Genomic DNA, 16154 nt, shown 5'->3' with positions numbered 1-16154 from the left:
AGCTGAAAGGGGCAGATTTGCTTTTCTTTACTCTAGAGCACTGGTTGTTAAACTGGATTCCATGGAAACCTAGCAACTCACAGATCTAAAGCATTTTTAAAAATACAATAGTAAGATCACTTCTACTAGTAAAAATGTACACCTCTGACTTTTTAACAAGTTAATGTGAACTTGCACTCATAACTAAAAGCCACTTTTATCTCATTTATAATACTGGGGTTCTAAGTTGGATTTCACTTGAGGAAAGGGTTCTGTGAATGTTCAGCTGAAATCTCCTCCAGCCTTTTGGGCGACACCTACCTGGCCTGGCGGTCCTCAGCTGGACCACAGCATGGGCACTCCCAACTTCATTCTCAGCCATGCACTGGTAGACGCCTTCATCCTCAGGCCCCACGCTGACCACCCGCAGGGCCCTGCGGGACAGTCGGAGGCGCTGGCTGGAGGCCAGGGGCACGGCATTCCTCAGCCACAGCACAGATGGCGGGGGGTTCCCACGCACTTCACAGGTGAGCTTGGCGCTCTGGCCCCATGGGATGACCAGCTGGGACAGCTCCATGGTGACCTCAGGGGGCTCTGCCAGGAAACCGGAGCAGGGGTGACAAAGGGCCTGAGTCCTCCCATTTAGGGCCAGACAGGCCTGGGGGGGGGGAGGGACTGCAGTCAGGAATGGCTCCCTCCTTCCCTGTGACTGTTGATAGAGGGAAGGAAAGGTCCTGTGTCTCTTCTGTCAGAGTCATGCCCGGAAAGGGACCGGAGAGGGCGGTCAGGCACATACACCTAGACCCTGGGATCTAAGCACCTCCATCTCTCTCCTCCTCCATTACTCACTGGGCATGGGACCTCTCACAAGGCACACGACCCTACCCAGGGCTTAGGGTTATGAGCATCTAGAAAGGCCGCACTGACCAAAGAGGAGGCCGAGGAGAAGAAAGTCTGCAACAGACACTCACCAAATACCTGGACGTTGTAGAGTATGACTGCTGCCCCAGGCTCCCCGACCCCATTGTCGGCCATGCAGCGGTAAGTCCCCGAGTCCTCCTCACTGGTGGCATCAATGAGGAGGTTGCTCAGCAGGAAGCGTGTCTTATTGTAGCCAGCGACACTGGACCCATCCTTGGCCCAGGTGACCCGCGGGGGTGGAATCCCACTGGCCACGCACTCCAGGATCAGACTCTGGCCTTTGGTGACAATGATTGTCTGGGCCTCTGGAGGGTAGATGATACGAGCAGCCTCGGCGGTGGAGCCTGGAGGGGCCGGGAAGTGAAGAGCAAAGCGTGCGACCAAGACTCAGTGCAGAGGAACCCCTCCACCCCGCCTTTGGCAGCCAGGGCCCAGGAAACAGTCCTCCGGGGATTTGGCATCAAACAGCCCTTCAGGGGCTTGAGACCTACATAAAGTGACTGAATTCCCCTGGGCTTGGTTTCCTTGTCAAAGACAAGGACCTGCCTCTGCAGAGAGCTATTGTAAGAGATGAGGTAATATATCGGAGCAGCAGCACTGACCCAACATATGCATGGAGAACTACGCATGTTGGCAAAGAAAAAGATGAGACAGAGAAGCAAAGTGCACCCCAAGTCCGAGGATGAGCTAGGAGACAAGGATCGGAGGTAACCCCCACACACCACCCAGAGGTCTCGGTTCCCAGTGTCCCTGACAGTGCGAGCACCTCACTGAGCTGAGCAGGACCCACTGTTTAAAAAGATGCATTTCTTGCACAGTATTACAGGTCCCCAAAGCAAATCAACTACTTTGTCGGCTGCTCAGCTAAGGAAGGCGTGACCTCTTTTCAATGCTGGGGAAGAAACCGCACAGCACTCATCAGAAGGCTGGTTGCTCTCCAATGTGCCACTCTCTTCCACGTGGACTATGTGTGATTTTACTTTATGAGCTAACCAGGGGGAGAGCCAGCTTTTATAAGACCTGAGAGGTTGGGAGGCCTTCTTTAAGAAATATAATGTAGGCGCCTGGGTGGCTCAGTCAGTTAAGTGACCTCGGCTCAGGTCATGATCTCACAGTTTGGGAGTTTGAGACCTGCTTCGGGCTCTGTGCTGACAGCTCGGAGCCTGGAACTGCTTCAGATTCTGTGTCTCCCTCTCTGCCCCTCCCCTGCTCACACTCTGTCTCTGTGTCTCTCTCAAAAATAAGTAAAAAACATAAAAAAAAAAATGAAAAGAAACAGAATACAAAATTACGGATACAAAACTCCATGAGGGAGGGAATGCTGAAGCTTGGCTTCCTTAGCTTCACAGTACATCTGCCTCTGGTGCTGACTCTAAGACCACACTCCGCATGAGATGTCCCTCCAGTGAATAAGCGGGAAGGCTGGAAAAATGCCTGGCACACAGGAGATGCTTGGCAAAGGCGAGTGTTGTTCTCATACGACTGGGGGAGTGTGTGGGCCTCCACGGACCATCCCCAGAGTGAGGTGCTGGACACACTTCAGTGAGCAGCAGTGTAGGCACAGCCTGGCCTTGTGCCAGGCAGGCCCTGTGGCCTCACATGGGCACGGGCACACCATCATCTCTCCCGTGCACGTGCCGTCAGCTGCTGAGCACCAGGCCGTCCTGCCCCAGCAGACACGCCCCAACAGATCCCTGCTATGAAAGTCCCACAATGAAGGGAAGCTCTCAATGGGCAGGGGAAAGGGACCAGCAAGCACAGCCACCCCCCAGAATGAGGCAAGGGCCTACGGGAGGCCGCGAGTGGCCGGCTGGTGGGGAGAGGACCCCCGCTCCGTCTGAGTCCCGGATGCTCTGCTGGTCCAAGCCCCCCAGGTCCCACCCCCACTGCACAGACCACAGACCTGGAGCACGGACTGTGCCCACCCCGAGTCCCCCCCCTCCTCAGCCCGACCAGCCTCTTCCATCAGTGAGACACCCCGTTGCCCCTTACGGCGCACGCGGAGCCTGTCACTGGAGCCCGAGGTTTTCACTTCTTGGGTCACCGGGTTGTAGGCAGCACACTTGTACGTTCCCTCGTCCTCCCGGCTCGCGTTCACAATCTGGAGGTTTCCTGATGGCATGATCAGGTAGTTATCTGAGAAAAGGGGACACGGGATGAGTTTGGGTCCAGAAAGCTGCAGCCGGCACCTCCCGGGGGGGCAGGCAGGGCAGGAGCTGTGAGCTGTATACCTGAATCCCCACAAGCCCACACTGAAAATGCTGTTCTCCCACCAAAACTGCAAATCAAGTGGGCCAGAAATGCTGAGGAGTAAACCTGACCAACTAGCTGACCAACTGGCTAGCTGGCGGACACCCCTGAGTTAGCACATAGGTCTAGGGAAGAACGCTTTATACTTTTAAAGGAGCTGGAGTAGGGTGGAAACGAAGCAAGGTCTGGGGTCTGCCAGACCTGGGCTTACGCGCTGGATCTGCTGTGGACTCTGTGATTCTTGGCAAGCTGACTGACCTCTCAGATACTGTTTCCTCATTTGTAGAACGGTATGACATGTGCCGCCTCAGAGCCTACTGTAAGGACTGAAGGGCCCGTGCTGCACACGCAGGTGAGGAGATGATCATTCCTGCAAGCCACCAGGAAGGAGGGAAATGCATAGGACTTCCCGTGGGTCTCTGTCATGGTCACAGCTCTAAGCCACCTCACTCCTGAATTTCTGCAACCAGGGAGGAATATTCGCACTCCCAACCACCACCTTCTCCACGCATGTCACTGAAACCCTTCCCTTTGCGTCGCGGGTCTGCTACACTTTGTCCGCTTCTGGTCCAGAGGGGCCGCGGGGGTGGGCTTCCTGTCTTTCAACAGGAGACAGATTCACGGCTTCTGGACACCCCACTGGCTGGGGATGGTGTTCAGTCGGCTTCCTGGCAGGCAAAGCACTGGCCCTGAGCTCTAAGCTTTCTGGTGGCGTGGCGTGGCCTGCCCTGGTGGTCCCGGGGTGTCTGAAATCCAGGTTCACTAAGCCTGGTGCCTGCCTGTCACTGGGCCACCCCAGGTAAGAGCAGCTTAGGCAAATGCCTGACAGAGAAAACGCCTCGACCCCTCCTATGGAACGGGCAGGCTTCCTCCAGAAGGCTATTGCCAAGTGTCCGCTGGGGACAAAGGAGAGTCTTGCTCTATTCCTCGCACTCTCCAGTGATTTCTGAGTGGCAGGATCAGGGGTTTTACCCTTCCAAAAAATGGTTTTCTACATTTTCTGCAGTGAACATATATACATTCCTTATAAGAATATAGGAACATATCTTCCCTTCATAACCAGAAAAAGTTGATGAAAAGGTTTGAATTCTATAGGATATTTTAAAAGGTATACATTTTGAGCTGTGGGTTGAGTCACGTAGGGTCTAGCTGGCATTGAGTGAAGGGTCAGCTATGGGAAGTAGCTGACTTCATCTCGGGAGATATCCCCACTCCTCACGGGCATTCTGTGACCCCAAGTTTGGCCCCCCCTGGACCGGTATGTCGTGGCCTGAGCAGGAGCTAGGTCAGCTGAGACAGCCGCATCACCGAGAAGATGGGGAGAGGGAAAAACCCAAGTCCCACTAAAGAGATTCCCCTGCTGGGTGGGGGGTGAGCTCCACCGCCCCCCGGGGAATGCCGCAGCTCCACCAATGGCTGGGTTCATCGGGCGACCTCTCGGTGTGTGCCTGGAGGCAAGGAACACTATGCCAACAGTCTTGTTCAAATGGTGGAAGCTCAGCAACGTCTTCCAGAGCCTCAAAAGATGAAGAGATTCCTCGCAACAGGGCAGAGGACCTGCATTTTGGAAGTCTAGCATCCTACAGGGCTAAATAGCAAGATAGAAGACAGCTGACCGGTGTGAGGAGGGGACTGCTGGCATGTGGATGGGGGTTCGGGAGGCGGTAGTTGGAGGTGGTCAGCTTCCCTCCTGGCCTTGGCCTCTGGGCTCCTGCTTGCTCACTCACCCCGAGATGCCTCCAGCCACTCTTGCTTGACACTGTATCGGACCTGAGCTTTCGGGTGGCTCTCAGGAAGGTGGCAGGCAATGACTGCTGTGTTCCCCTCATCTACTTCAATCACATGCTGCACATCCAACTTGAAATCCTGGAGATCTGTGGAGAGAAGAAAAAGTGCCAATTGGGCAGTGATGGAGGACAGAAACAAAGTGACATTTCCGGGTGGGTTGATGCCTTGGTGTCTTCAGTCACAAGAAACAGCTGCAGAAGCCTCACCTGCTGGGGGCTTTCTGGGGGTGGTCTAAGTCCTTCCTCCAGCTTTCTGTTGTAAGAGTTTGAGGATGGAATGTGTGGCCTTTATCACTACATGGGAGTTTAACTTGGTATATATAAGCTGGAGGGTGGGGACATACATACAGGATTCCATCAGGAGGTGCCTGCGATATCTCACCTCTTCCGATATCTCACCAGCCTCTTCTGTTACAATGAGACATGGCGGCAAGTTGGCCAAGCCCATTGGCCCTACTGAACCTGGCTGGAGATGGGTTATGATCAAGGCATAAGTGCCCTGGCACAGCTCAGCGAACGGAGACTGAAGGGAATGATGAAAGAGAATTGTGATTTCTTTTTTTTCCAGTTCAGTCAAGTTCCCTGGCTTTTCTTTGTCATCCACAATAAAAGTGACAGGCCCAAGATTCTGCTTAGTTACCAACCATGGTTATAACAGGAAGGCTGATGGTACCCACGAGCTATACTCCATGTCACGGCTGATCCTTCCTCGGGGCTAGGGGTGGGGGAATCTGTGGACGCTCTAAGGGCTTTCTAAGGCAAAGAGGGATCTCCCCAGTGTAGCTGACGGCAGTGGAATGTGGGAGAGCTGAGGGTCCTGACGCCAGGCTGCAGTGTCTGCAGCATGGTGGCTGTCTCTTCTGACTTGGCTTGGTGGGAAGACTGGAATCTAAACTGGGAGAGGATGGAGATCCATCTGGAGCAAGAGCAGGATGTTTCCCAAACAATCTAACAGTTCACACAACAAAACTCTCTTTGCGTGAGCCAAATCACCGAAGTTGCTGAACAAAACGAGATACTTGTGCCATAAGCCACGTGCCAAATTTATTTTATCAGGACTGCAGCTGAATTGAAGAGAAGACATAAGATAAGAAAGATGAGACTATTTACCCAAACACTCCTTCGTAGAGCTACTTAGCCCTGGAGGCACCCTCTCTGCTGTCTACACCAAATTCTGTGAGCTCCTGAGAGCGGACACCCGCAGAGCTTTTACCGCAACTCCACTGCAAGACTCCACTTGCCTGTGTTGTTTTCCCTGGAGACCCAGAGAAGGCAAGAAGGTGACGGGAGCAGGTGGGAGTCAGGTTTCTCACAGAAAAGGCAGTTAGTTACCAAAAACAAACTACTGTCACTACGGGAGACCACAGTGATCAAGGCACGTAGTGAGGTCAGAAGGTTTCCCACCTGATGGAACTTGCCAGAAGCTCTTAGACAAGCTGTGCCAGGACAGGAAAGTCCTTTCGTTTCTATGAAAGGATCACTGTCCCTCTGATTATAACACTAGGACTTTTCAGGGGCAGGGGCCAAGTCTAAACCTATGCAGGGCCTGATCTCATTAGATGCTCAGTAAATGCTGAATGACCAAATGAGGGACTATCTCAGAAACTGGGACCCTCAAATCAGGTAGGTACCAGATACCCATTTATGTTGCCTATGAACTCAACTTTCCTAGTTGTGTTTCACCTATACTACAAGCTCAAGGACAAAGTCCTAGCACAACAAATTTTCTATAAATCTTCTCTCTACTTATGGGCCAAACTTTTATCAAAGTATGGCTATTTTTAAAATAGAATGTTTCTTAAGAGGTCACTTCCGGAGTCACAGAAAAGATGTGACATAAGTCTCATGAATGTGGAGTAGGAAATACATTCTGTTCACAAGCGGGTGACAAAAGCAAAGGCAGACTGCCTGATTGATTTCTACTGCCCCCTTTTACTTTCTGGGGTAAGTAAACGCCTCAAGTGAGGCGCATGGGTCAAGGGGAGCTCTCACTCAAGGATTCCTTCCTTTGGGTGGGTGTAGAGTCTTTGGGGCTGTTAAAGAATTTTCTCATCATTATTTAATTTTGTATATGTGATATCTGAGTCCAGCTAAATTGGAAATTCCTAAGGGGCAGCCTATTAATTTTGCACTCCACGCCCCAGCCCTAAGCCCCACTGCACAGTATGCAGGATACAGCAAATTCCCCACAAATCCTCGTTAACTGAATGAACAATTTGAAAGGTTGAGCCCCAGGCCCGCTTCATGGGACTGCCATCTGTATAGCTGAATGTGGCTCTGAGCCTGGAAGGGGCCAGCACTTGGCTCAATGCTCTGCCATCACCGTCTTCAAATTCTTAATGTTTGCACAAAAGACCCCACATTTTCATTTTGCATTAGACCCCCAAAATTACGTAGCCCAGTCCTGGCTGAGCTTCTCAGCGAAAACAGCGGATGTGTTTTTTTTCTCGGAGAGGAAGGAGATACGGACTACGGGAAGGGGTGGATGGCCTGGGCGCAGTGTGTTCTGGCTAAATATTACTAACTGCTTTTCAAAAGCAATGCACTTAAACAATGCAAAAGCCTTAATCCTCCTCGGCACAGTGCGTGCTGTACCTGCCAAGTCAGGAGGATCTCCACAAAGAGAGCTGTGAGCGACTGTCAGCTCAGGGGCATCTGGAAAATTCTGTCATCAAAAAGTAAATCTAAAACTACTCCACCAAGAGATTGAGTTTTTTTCCTCCTCCTCTTCCTCCTCCTCCTCCTCTTCTTTATTTCATTCCAAGGAAATTTGCCTCAAGCAAGAATATACTTAAACAGATCATTTTACAAGAAAGGAGTTTGGCACCAGAACGCCATCTCCACGTTAATGGCCCAGGCTCTTACCATTGTAACTGAGAGTTTATCCAGGCACAGCTCACGTCCTCCTCCATCCACCCACCTCACTGACCCAATACTAGAAAACATACGCACCCCCACCCCCTCCTTCAGTCCCTCTTGGCTCCTTCTGCACCCTGTGACAATTGCTAAGTCGGAGACAGAAGGCTGTGCGGTGGGGAAGGCGCAAAGCTGGGCACCGGTCAGCCATGTGGCCAGACAGCCCCTCTGTTCTGATGCCAACATGTGCACAACAGCTCATGTGGGCAGGACTGAGGACACCCCAGCTGGGCATCCAGCTCCCCACAAGGGCCCACTGGCAGACCAGTCTTCCTGGCTTCAAAAGAAATAAGGAGTAGTTAGGTCCTTGGCCCTGTCCCCTCCTTGTTCCTCCTAAGCTTAAGCCTTAGCTGCTGCTTCACTAGACAAACACATCCAATTTGGCTGCTGGAGTAAAGTTGAGTTTCACTAAGGGATCAAAGGCAGAGTAACAAAGTGATGATGGATGTGAAAATCAGAGCACCCTTCTCTAGTGTTTTTAGGCAGGAAGGAGACTGGGGGTAGGGGCGGGGGTGGTGTGGAGACATCATGATCAGTAATGGCCTAAGCAGCCACCAGATGAGGCAGATGCAGAGATCTGGTTGGCTGCAAGTGAAGGAAACCAGTCTGTTCCCAGGCTCCTTTGTCTGCAAAGCCGGTTTCCTGGCCAGTCCCCGGGGCTGCTCAGGGCACCTCACTGGGACTGGGGGGGGGGGGGGGGGGGGGCAGGCCCTTGAGTTTCAAATGGGGTTAACAGGCCTCACTGCAGAATGATGGATCGGGTTTCATGGGGAAATGGTTTGACAGGACACCTGCCCTTGCCTGTTGACTGGTGTGTTTGAGAAATCCATTAGAGGAATGTTTTTTGCAGCTTTAATCCTCTTACCTTCCCCCAGACCCCTCTTGTGCATCCTCTTTGTGTATTCTTTTGGCTATTTTATTAACTTGTCTGCACTAATCAAATGCCAATAAACCCAACTCTTGTTCCTCAGCTCTCAACAGAAGCCCTGGTCTTTAGGGCCATCTCTGGATTTATAGAATTTCCTTCTCAAAGGATTTTGTGCTTTCTAAGAAGCCCAAAATAGTTTAGGCTCCATACAGAACCCTGCCTAGTTCCCTCTTTTCTAAGCCCTCAGTTTCTTAATGGAAGATGTATCTTCTGATATATTACTTCCATAGGGCTCTTAGGTACACAGATTACAGGGCTTTGTTCAGACATAAGTCATGTGATAGGCTCAGTGTTTCCTCTTCCCATTTACAGGGTACATCAGGCACTTACCTTCTGAGCCAAGGGAAAATGGGGAGGAAAACAAGAACTTTTAGAAACCTATCTGTCTACAAATAGACAGGTTTTATGTTAAGTCCATTTGAACTTCTTATCACCTTCTAGCTTGGATCCTTCCTTTGGCTCAACAGAACTATGAATTAAATTACAATATTTGGGTTATGTTCATGAATTCCCATGACACAAAATTGTCAAATCTTAATTGTAGGCTCATCCTCCCAATTTTTATAGTTTACACATCCAGTTAGAGGGTGCATTGCATCACAGCAGAATGCCTCTGGTGTAATCCGTAAGGATCTTCAAGGCATTTCCTCATCTGGGCCTCCTCTCCCTGAGATCTCTCTTAGGCTGCAAGTCACAGTTAAGAAGTCAGGCAAGACAGCGCCTTTGTATGGAAGTCACAGGGGGTCACCGACATCCCCATCTCCGTGAACTCTGCGCAATATTTATTTTAAAAAGTCATCTTCTACCCATCCAGGCATTCTTATGTACAGTCAGTCCTGTCCTTTCCCCCTGCATAGGGACAAGCATGTACTTGACTGCTCAGGTTTGGACGGGACCCACCAGATTGTGGGGGTGTCATATTGGGCTTGCTTGGCAATGCTGCCAGGACAGCTTAGTAGCCTCTTGGCCAGTGGCAAGTTTCCGGGCTGATGATTCTACTGCCTAACTCTTGTGGCCTCCAGGCCTCAACTGGCCCTGCGGTGGCTTGTTGTGCCTATGGCTGATGTTACGAAGCATAGAAAGATTTTGCCCTAATATCGCACCCCTCATGCTGACCCGGTGGCCCTTCTCTGCGTCTCGATTGGTTTTTGAAAGACAGCAAAGTTTCAAAGGAAGTAAAACAAAGAGCTTTCTCCGGCAGAACCCATGGCTCACCTCTCTGCAGGATGGACTTGGGGGTAGAGTTTGAGAAGGTGCAGGGTCCTAGGCGTCGCCTTCCTATGTGGGCTCTGGCAGTGCAGGGGCGCTCCCGTGCCCCATACTGCTTCACCAGTGGGCAGAGAATCACAACACTACTCTCACCCTCCAACTCACCTGAGGACCCATGCCTTGGCATGGCCCCAAGATGAGCCCTCTGAAATCAAGCGCTCTGCAGGTGGGAAACCATGGCAACCAACTACAGAAACAGAGGAAGCCTGGAGCAGAACTGGGCTTCCATTAGGCCAGAAAGCCCGGCGCCCGGAAAGGATGGGGTTTACTGCGGAATGGGTGAGCATCTCAGAAGCCACACGTTCTGGGTAGTGACTAAGCCTTTTGCCAGCACGTAGCCCTGTCACACAGACGGCTGAAGCCAAACCCAACTATAGCCCACAAGGCTGGGCAAAATCAGCCTACTTGATAGTAGGCATTTGACACACACCATGCCCTCCAGGCATCACTGATTTATTCATTCAGCCAGGAGCTACAGAATTGTCTAGTAAGCCCGGCACTGCAGAAGATATCATGAAGACAAAAATGCAGTTCCTAACCTCAGAGACCTGTACTTTGATAGATGAGACAGGTCAAAACAACACGCAAAGCAGGGTACGATAGCTTGCAAGAGTCGGGTCGGCAGGCTTAGTCCCTACCACCTCCACGAGCATCCCAACCTAGGTCAGGTGGCCTTGAGCTCCCGAGCAACTTAAAAGGGCAAAGGGAATTGACAGAGGGAGTACTCGTCCTCCCTCCGTAGGCCGCGAGAGTGGATGAATAGATTTCCTTTCATTAGGATTTTTTTCTGCCTGTCCAATTGCACAAATAATTTTGGCTGCAAACCTCTCTCCTGAGAGCCATGGAAACATGACATGAAATTTCTCAAACACACTCTCTGATGAAAGCAAGGCATATGCTCTCTCTTATTTAAATAAAAACAGTCTCCACGGGTGTCTAAAAAGGCCTTGGCAGATGCCAAACACACTAGTTGTTCAATCTTGTGTTTCTTTCTTTCCCCTTGAGTTGAGGTGGGGTTTGCACTCAGATTTGAGCAGTGGGAGAAAGCTGAGGGCAGAGAAGAGATGAAAGAGCCACAAGAATGAGGGCAGAGGATCAAAATCAAGACTGGAGGTGGGCAGGAGAGGAGAGAGGATATAAAGGGAGGAGTGGGACAGAGAGAAGGGAAAATAAAAAGGACCTAAAACGATGTGCAATAAACTGGCCTAATGTTTCAGGAATTTCTTGGCTCGAGTCATTAAAAATCTTCTTTACAAAAGAAATAAGAAAATGCGAGACGTGATTAATCCTTGAAGACAAGGCAAGGATGGGAGCCACGTCTCCACCGAGTCTGGCAGCCAGATGCACGGAGATGTCTGTAGACCATCTCATTTATCTGAGTTCAGTTCTGCACTGAGGTAGGGCTGGTTAGCAGAACTTGGGAGTTTCTTTTGGACCAAATGAAGGAATGAAATGGTTTGAAAAAACACACTTAAGAGAAAGAGAAGGGAAAAAAAAAGATTTAGTTGCCAGTAACCCACATCATACATATTTCTCTGATCAACGAAATATAAACTATAAACTTAGCAATGGGAAAATTAATGTGAATCCTGGTGGTCTGGATCATGAGAGCCAGAACTGGATCCTGACAGAACGTCTGGCAGGCTGGCAGCCTGCACAGGAAGAGGGAGGGGAGAGAAAACGGGAGGCCAAGGCACTGGGGAAGAATGGAGATGAGCACTTCAGCATGGTCCTCACATACAGAACTCTGGGTCGGAGAGGCAGCGGTGCTGCCCTAAGGCCACTGGGGCCCACAGTGGTGCTACTTTTTCTGCCCACACACCTGGAAATTACATATTCCTACAAGCAGTGGTGGCTACTTGATGCCAACCACCCACTACCTCGGAGAGTGTCCCATGAAGTGTCTCACAGGACGTGGAGCCACATTCACTGGTATCTCCCTTCGAAGTTTCCAGAGGTTCCTCCAAACATCTCAATTCCTTGTAAACAGACCTTTAGACTTCTGACATCCATCAATTTTTCTGAGCCCTCCCTGAATCTACTTGTGTCTTCAACCTGTTTATACCCAGAGTTCTTGCTTCATTTTTTTTTTTTTTTAAGCCTTTTAATATGTCAGGATTTGGTGAAGAAATCTTTGTTCACCTTTTGCATGCCCTTCTTGGCCTTCTGGACTTCAAACATATATTATCTAGGAGTCTTCCTCTTTCTAGACATTCCCTAGAGGCCTACTCTGTGCCAGGCCCTGTGGTCACAGAGATAAATGACAAAGTCTCTGCCCTCCAGGCAAATGAGAGGGCTACAGGAGTAAAGACAGGATGGTAAGGAAGCTGGGAAGAGGAGACCCCACTCCATACTTGGGAAGTTGAGGGTGTCAAGAAAAGATCCCTAGAGAAGATATTCGTATCTGAAAAACTGAGAAGGAATTTGTTAACCCAAGGGAGACGGCAATGCTCTAGGAAAGGGAGTAGAGAGGACAGTGTTGCAGGTAGATGGGGCACCATTCCCAAAATAAGGGGAAAGTGCAAGATGAGATGAGGAAATGGCAGAGTTTGGTGGGTCCAGAGGGTAGGCCGAGAGACAGGCTTATGGGCCATGTCACAGCCCGAGTCCTATTCCGTAATTCCTGGAGTCTTCACAGGTTGTTAAGTAAAGGAACACAGTCATTCAACATTAAACATGATTCTCCCTCACCCCCCAAAACGCTGGTTTTGCCTCAGCTAGATTTTTTTCCCCTTTGCCTACATTTTTTTTTTCCTCACTATTCAGTGATAGTCCTTTATCTTAGATGGGAACACTGACCCACCTGCAGGGGTTGTACTGTTCTTGGGGTTATTACCAGATTCCAGGAAGGGTTGAAAGTCTAAAAAAAAGGGCCAAAGTAGAAATTCCTAAATTTTTCCACACTCAAAAAAGGGGGAGCCAAGGGATTCATCGGCTGTCTTGATTTTTTATTATTTTTTTTAAATCATCTTGCATCATGTTCCTTAGAGGGCTCCAGGGATTTCAAGCGAGCTAATCAATGCTTCCCTGGCCTTCCTGTAGAAAAGGCTTCTCAAAGTCTGTTCTGGCTCATTGAATTTATAGGTAGTACCTGCTCAACAAACTGGAGGTCCTCCCCTTCTCTCTTAGATTAGAAGGTGGACCTAAGATTTTACTTAAGCATGTGGCTGTATGTGCAAAGAACAGGCTGAGGAGGGGAAAGGGTAGGAGTTCTAAGCGTGCCCTCGGTAGAAGACGCACTGTGGACTTGATATCTTCTTTTGGTAAATTCTGACCATTGCTAAATAGAGAATTGGAACCCCGGCTATTTGGGGTAGACAGTTACTGCCATGATGCACTGGGCTGAGCTCACATCACACGTTTGTCTCAGTACTTATACCAGGCCTGATGGGATTAGTGTTGCCAATGTCATTTAGAGATTTCTTTAGAATAGCAGAAAATCCTTGTGATATTTAGAATATCGGATACCGCCTATATCCAGTACAAAACAGAAAAGGTTAATAGGACTTCGGTTTAATACTGTAAGGTATTCCTTAGTTATTTCCTATTTAGACATTCAAGCTGCTTAGCTCCTTTTGGGTTGAAGCTGTCAATAATTTTCTTGTCCAACTGGCAAAGCAAAACAAACCTTACAGTATAAAGCAGCTGAATTTCACCCTTAGGCTCATTCTCCCTTTCCAACGGTGTATTCCCCACCATAGAGCTGCCTCAGTCTCTCCCACTCAGCCTGCCAGTACCGCCAGCCCAGCTTTCAGCGGCAGACTCCCTCCCCCTCCTGGACCAGCTCAGGAGGCCACCTGTGTTTCCTTTCCCTCCCCAGCTCTTCTTCCTGCCACCGCCCCTTCACTGCAAAGCAAAGGGCTTGCACAGGATTCCCCAAGATGCCTAAGCTAACAACAAATGTTTTTCCAACTTGGAGCGAATGGTTCCTTCTTGTTTTGTCAAGGACTCACCAGCTGGCTGAAGCAGACTGGCGGAGAGGAATGGCATTGGAGAAAATGCTCTGAAGTTTCCTTTCTTAATCACAAAACATACATTCCCAAAGGGAAAAGAGAAACGGTGAGAAATGGGGGGAGTTACGGGGGAATCAGATGGGGTAGCAAGAGAGAGACAATCACTTAGTAGCGACTTTCAGGGTTTGATTGAACTCCCCACGGAATTACCTCACTCTGGAAATTAAAATCGCTATGGAAGTGTCTGCACCATCCCAGAAAATACACTGGGCTTAAATCCAAGTACACGATGCTAAGAGTTAAATTCAGTTGTAGGTCTGAGAAAGGTAGGAGAGAACTCAAAAAATGAGAAAGGTTGTCCCACACACATTCTTTAAGGCTCAACTCCCAAGTCTTCCTCAATTCCCTGAAATTGAGATGAATCACGGTTAGCCTGAGCTCCCAGTAAAATCTGTTTATATCTCTGTCAGGGAACTCATGGGTTTGACTTGCTTTGTGGCTACCATGTTACTGCAGTCAATCTTCTCCATTAGGTTAAGAGCTCCTCAAAGGCAAGGGTTAGGTCTTACGGTACTCTGCTGGAATTCTGAACACTCCCCAATTCTCAGGACACCAATCTCCAAAACACCCACACACTAAACTCAGTGCTGGAGAATGAGTGCTGTTCCCCAGTGGGACTTCCTCACCTCCAGACTGCTGGCTTGCCCTGTGAATTTTGGACTTAACAGCCTCCACAATCATGTGAAGCAATTCTGTAAAATAAATCTATTTTTCCTTTTATTTCCTTCTCCATATATCTAGGCAGGCATGCCTCATTTTATTGCACTTTGTGGATACTGGGGTTTTTGTTTGTTTTTTACAACTTGAAGTTTTTTGGCAAGCCTACATAGAGCAAGTCTACCAGTGCCATTTTCCAATAGCATTTGCTCATTTTCTGTGTCACATTTTATGAATTCCCACAATATTTCAAATCCTGTCATCATTATTATGTTTGTTATGGTGATCTGTGATCAGTGATTACAACTCACTGAAAGCTCAGTTGATGGCTAGTGTTTTTAACAATGAAGTATTTTTAAATTAAGGTATGTACTTTTTTAAGTCATAATGCTATTGCACACTTAATGGACTACAATATAGTATAAATACAACTTTTATAAGCACCAGGAGACCAAAAAGTTCATTTGACTCACTTTCTTGTGAGTAGTCTGGAACGAAACTCGCATTATCTCCAAAGTATGCCTGTATGTGTAACTGGTTCATCTTCTCTGGAAAGCCTGACCAAACCAGGGATAAAGGAAGCTAGAGGTATTCTATTTATTGTTTTTTTTTTTTTTTTTAATATTTGAGGGGGGGGAGGGGCAGAGAGAGAGGGAGAAGGAGAGTGAGAATCCCAAGCAGACTCTATGCTGTCAGCACAGAGCCCAATGAGGGGCTCAAACTTGCAAACCATGAGATCACAACCTGAGTCGAAATCAAGAATCGGACACAACCGAAAAGAGCCACCCGGGCGCCCCTAGAAATACTGTAATAAAGACATGTCCACAGTGGTCCTTTATGGCCTATTCCAGTTCAGGGTCCGAGCCTAGAAGACCTTAAGGAAGTGTCTGATGGAAATCAGAGGTGGGGGAAGCTGAACAAAAGGAAACACAGCTTTCTGTTTGTGGAATCACTGTCCCGAGGGCCAGGGTCAGCCCAGCCTGCCAGCACAAACCAGCGAGTACCTGGTTAGAAGAACAAGCAGTGGTGAGCCAGCAGGAGCAGAAATGGAGTAGCTCTGTGGGCTATGGGGACAGCACGCAGTGCAGGGACACCATGGCTATTCTCCAAGGCAGCTAGGAGGTAGGAATCTGGGTTGGAGAGTGTGTGTATACAAAGAGCTGAGAAATTCGCAGGAGGTGGGGTAGTTAGTTCTCTCTTCCCAACAAGCTAGCCCTTTGTCTTGGGTCTGGTAGGAGTGAAGGCTTTGCCACTCCCTGGACTTGAGCTTCTGAAGACTGTTCCCAGAATGGAGCTGGGCAGCACATGGCTGGCCACAGGCCCCAGAGCCTCCTGCGGGAGGGCACTCCACGAAAGTTCACCAACCTAAGGGGTGAATGAGGAAAGCCCAGAATTTATAAAATGTTTCAACATATTACTAGCATATCATCCAAT

The 16154-nt window shown here is 49.3% G+C and overlaps 1 protein-coding gene across 1 annotated transcript in view; it reads right to left on the bottom strand.

Annotated features, from left to right (window-relative positions):
• Positions 1-16154, bottom strand: part of BOC (BOC cell adhesion associated, oncogene regulated) — a 36128-nt gene that overhangs the window by 13614 nt on the left and 6360 nt on the right. Inside the window, exons 5-8 of the mRNA XM_043593287.1 lie at positions 4878-5024; positions 2893-3036; positions 951-1244; positions 301-573 (exon numbers count right to left, since the gene is read on the bottom strand). Of these exons, the coding sequence (XP_043449222.1) occupies positions 301-573; positions 951-1244; positions 2893-3036; positions 4878-5024 (858 nt within the window). The remainder of the gene's footprint in view (positions 1-300; positions 574-950; positions 1245-2892; positions 3037-4877; positions 5025-16154) is intronic.

The sequence above is a fragment of the Prionailurus bengalensis genome, chromosome C2 (assembly GCF_016509475.1).
Source record: "Prionailurus bengalensis isolate Pbe53 chromosome C2, Fcat_Pben_1.1_paternal_pri, whole genome shotgun sequence".
Lineage (NCBI taxonomy): Eukaryota > Metazoa > Chordata > Mammalia > Carnivora > Felidae > Prionailurus > Prionailurus bengalensis.
Note: the sequence above shows the minus strand (reverse complement) of the source record. Positions and strands in the feature narration are given on the sequence as shown.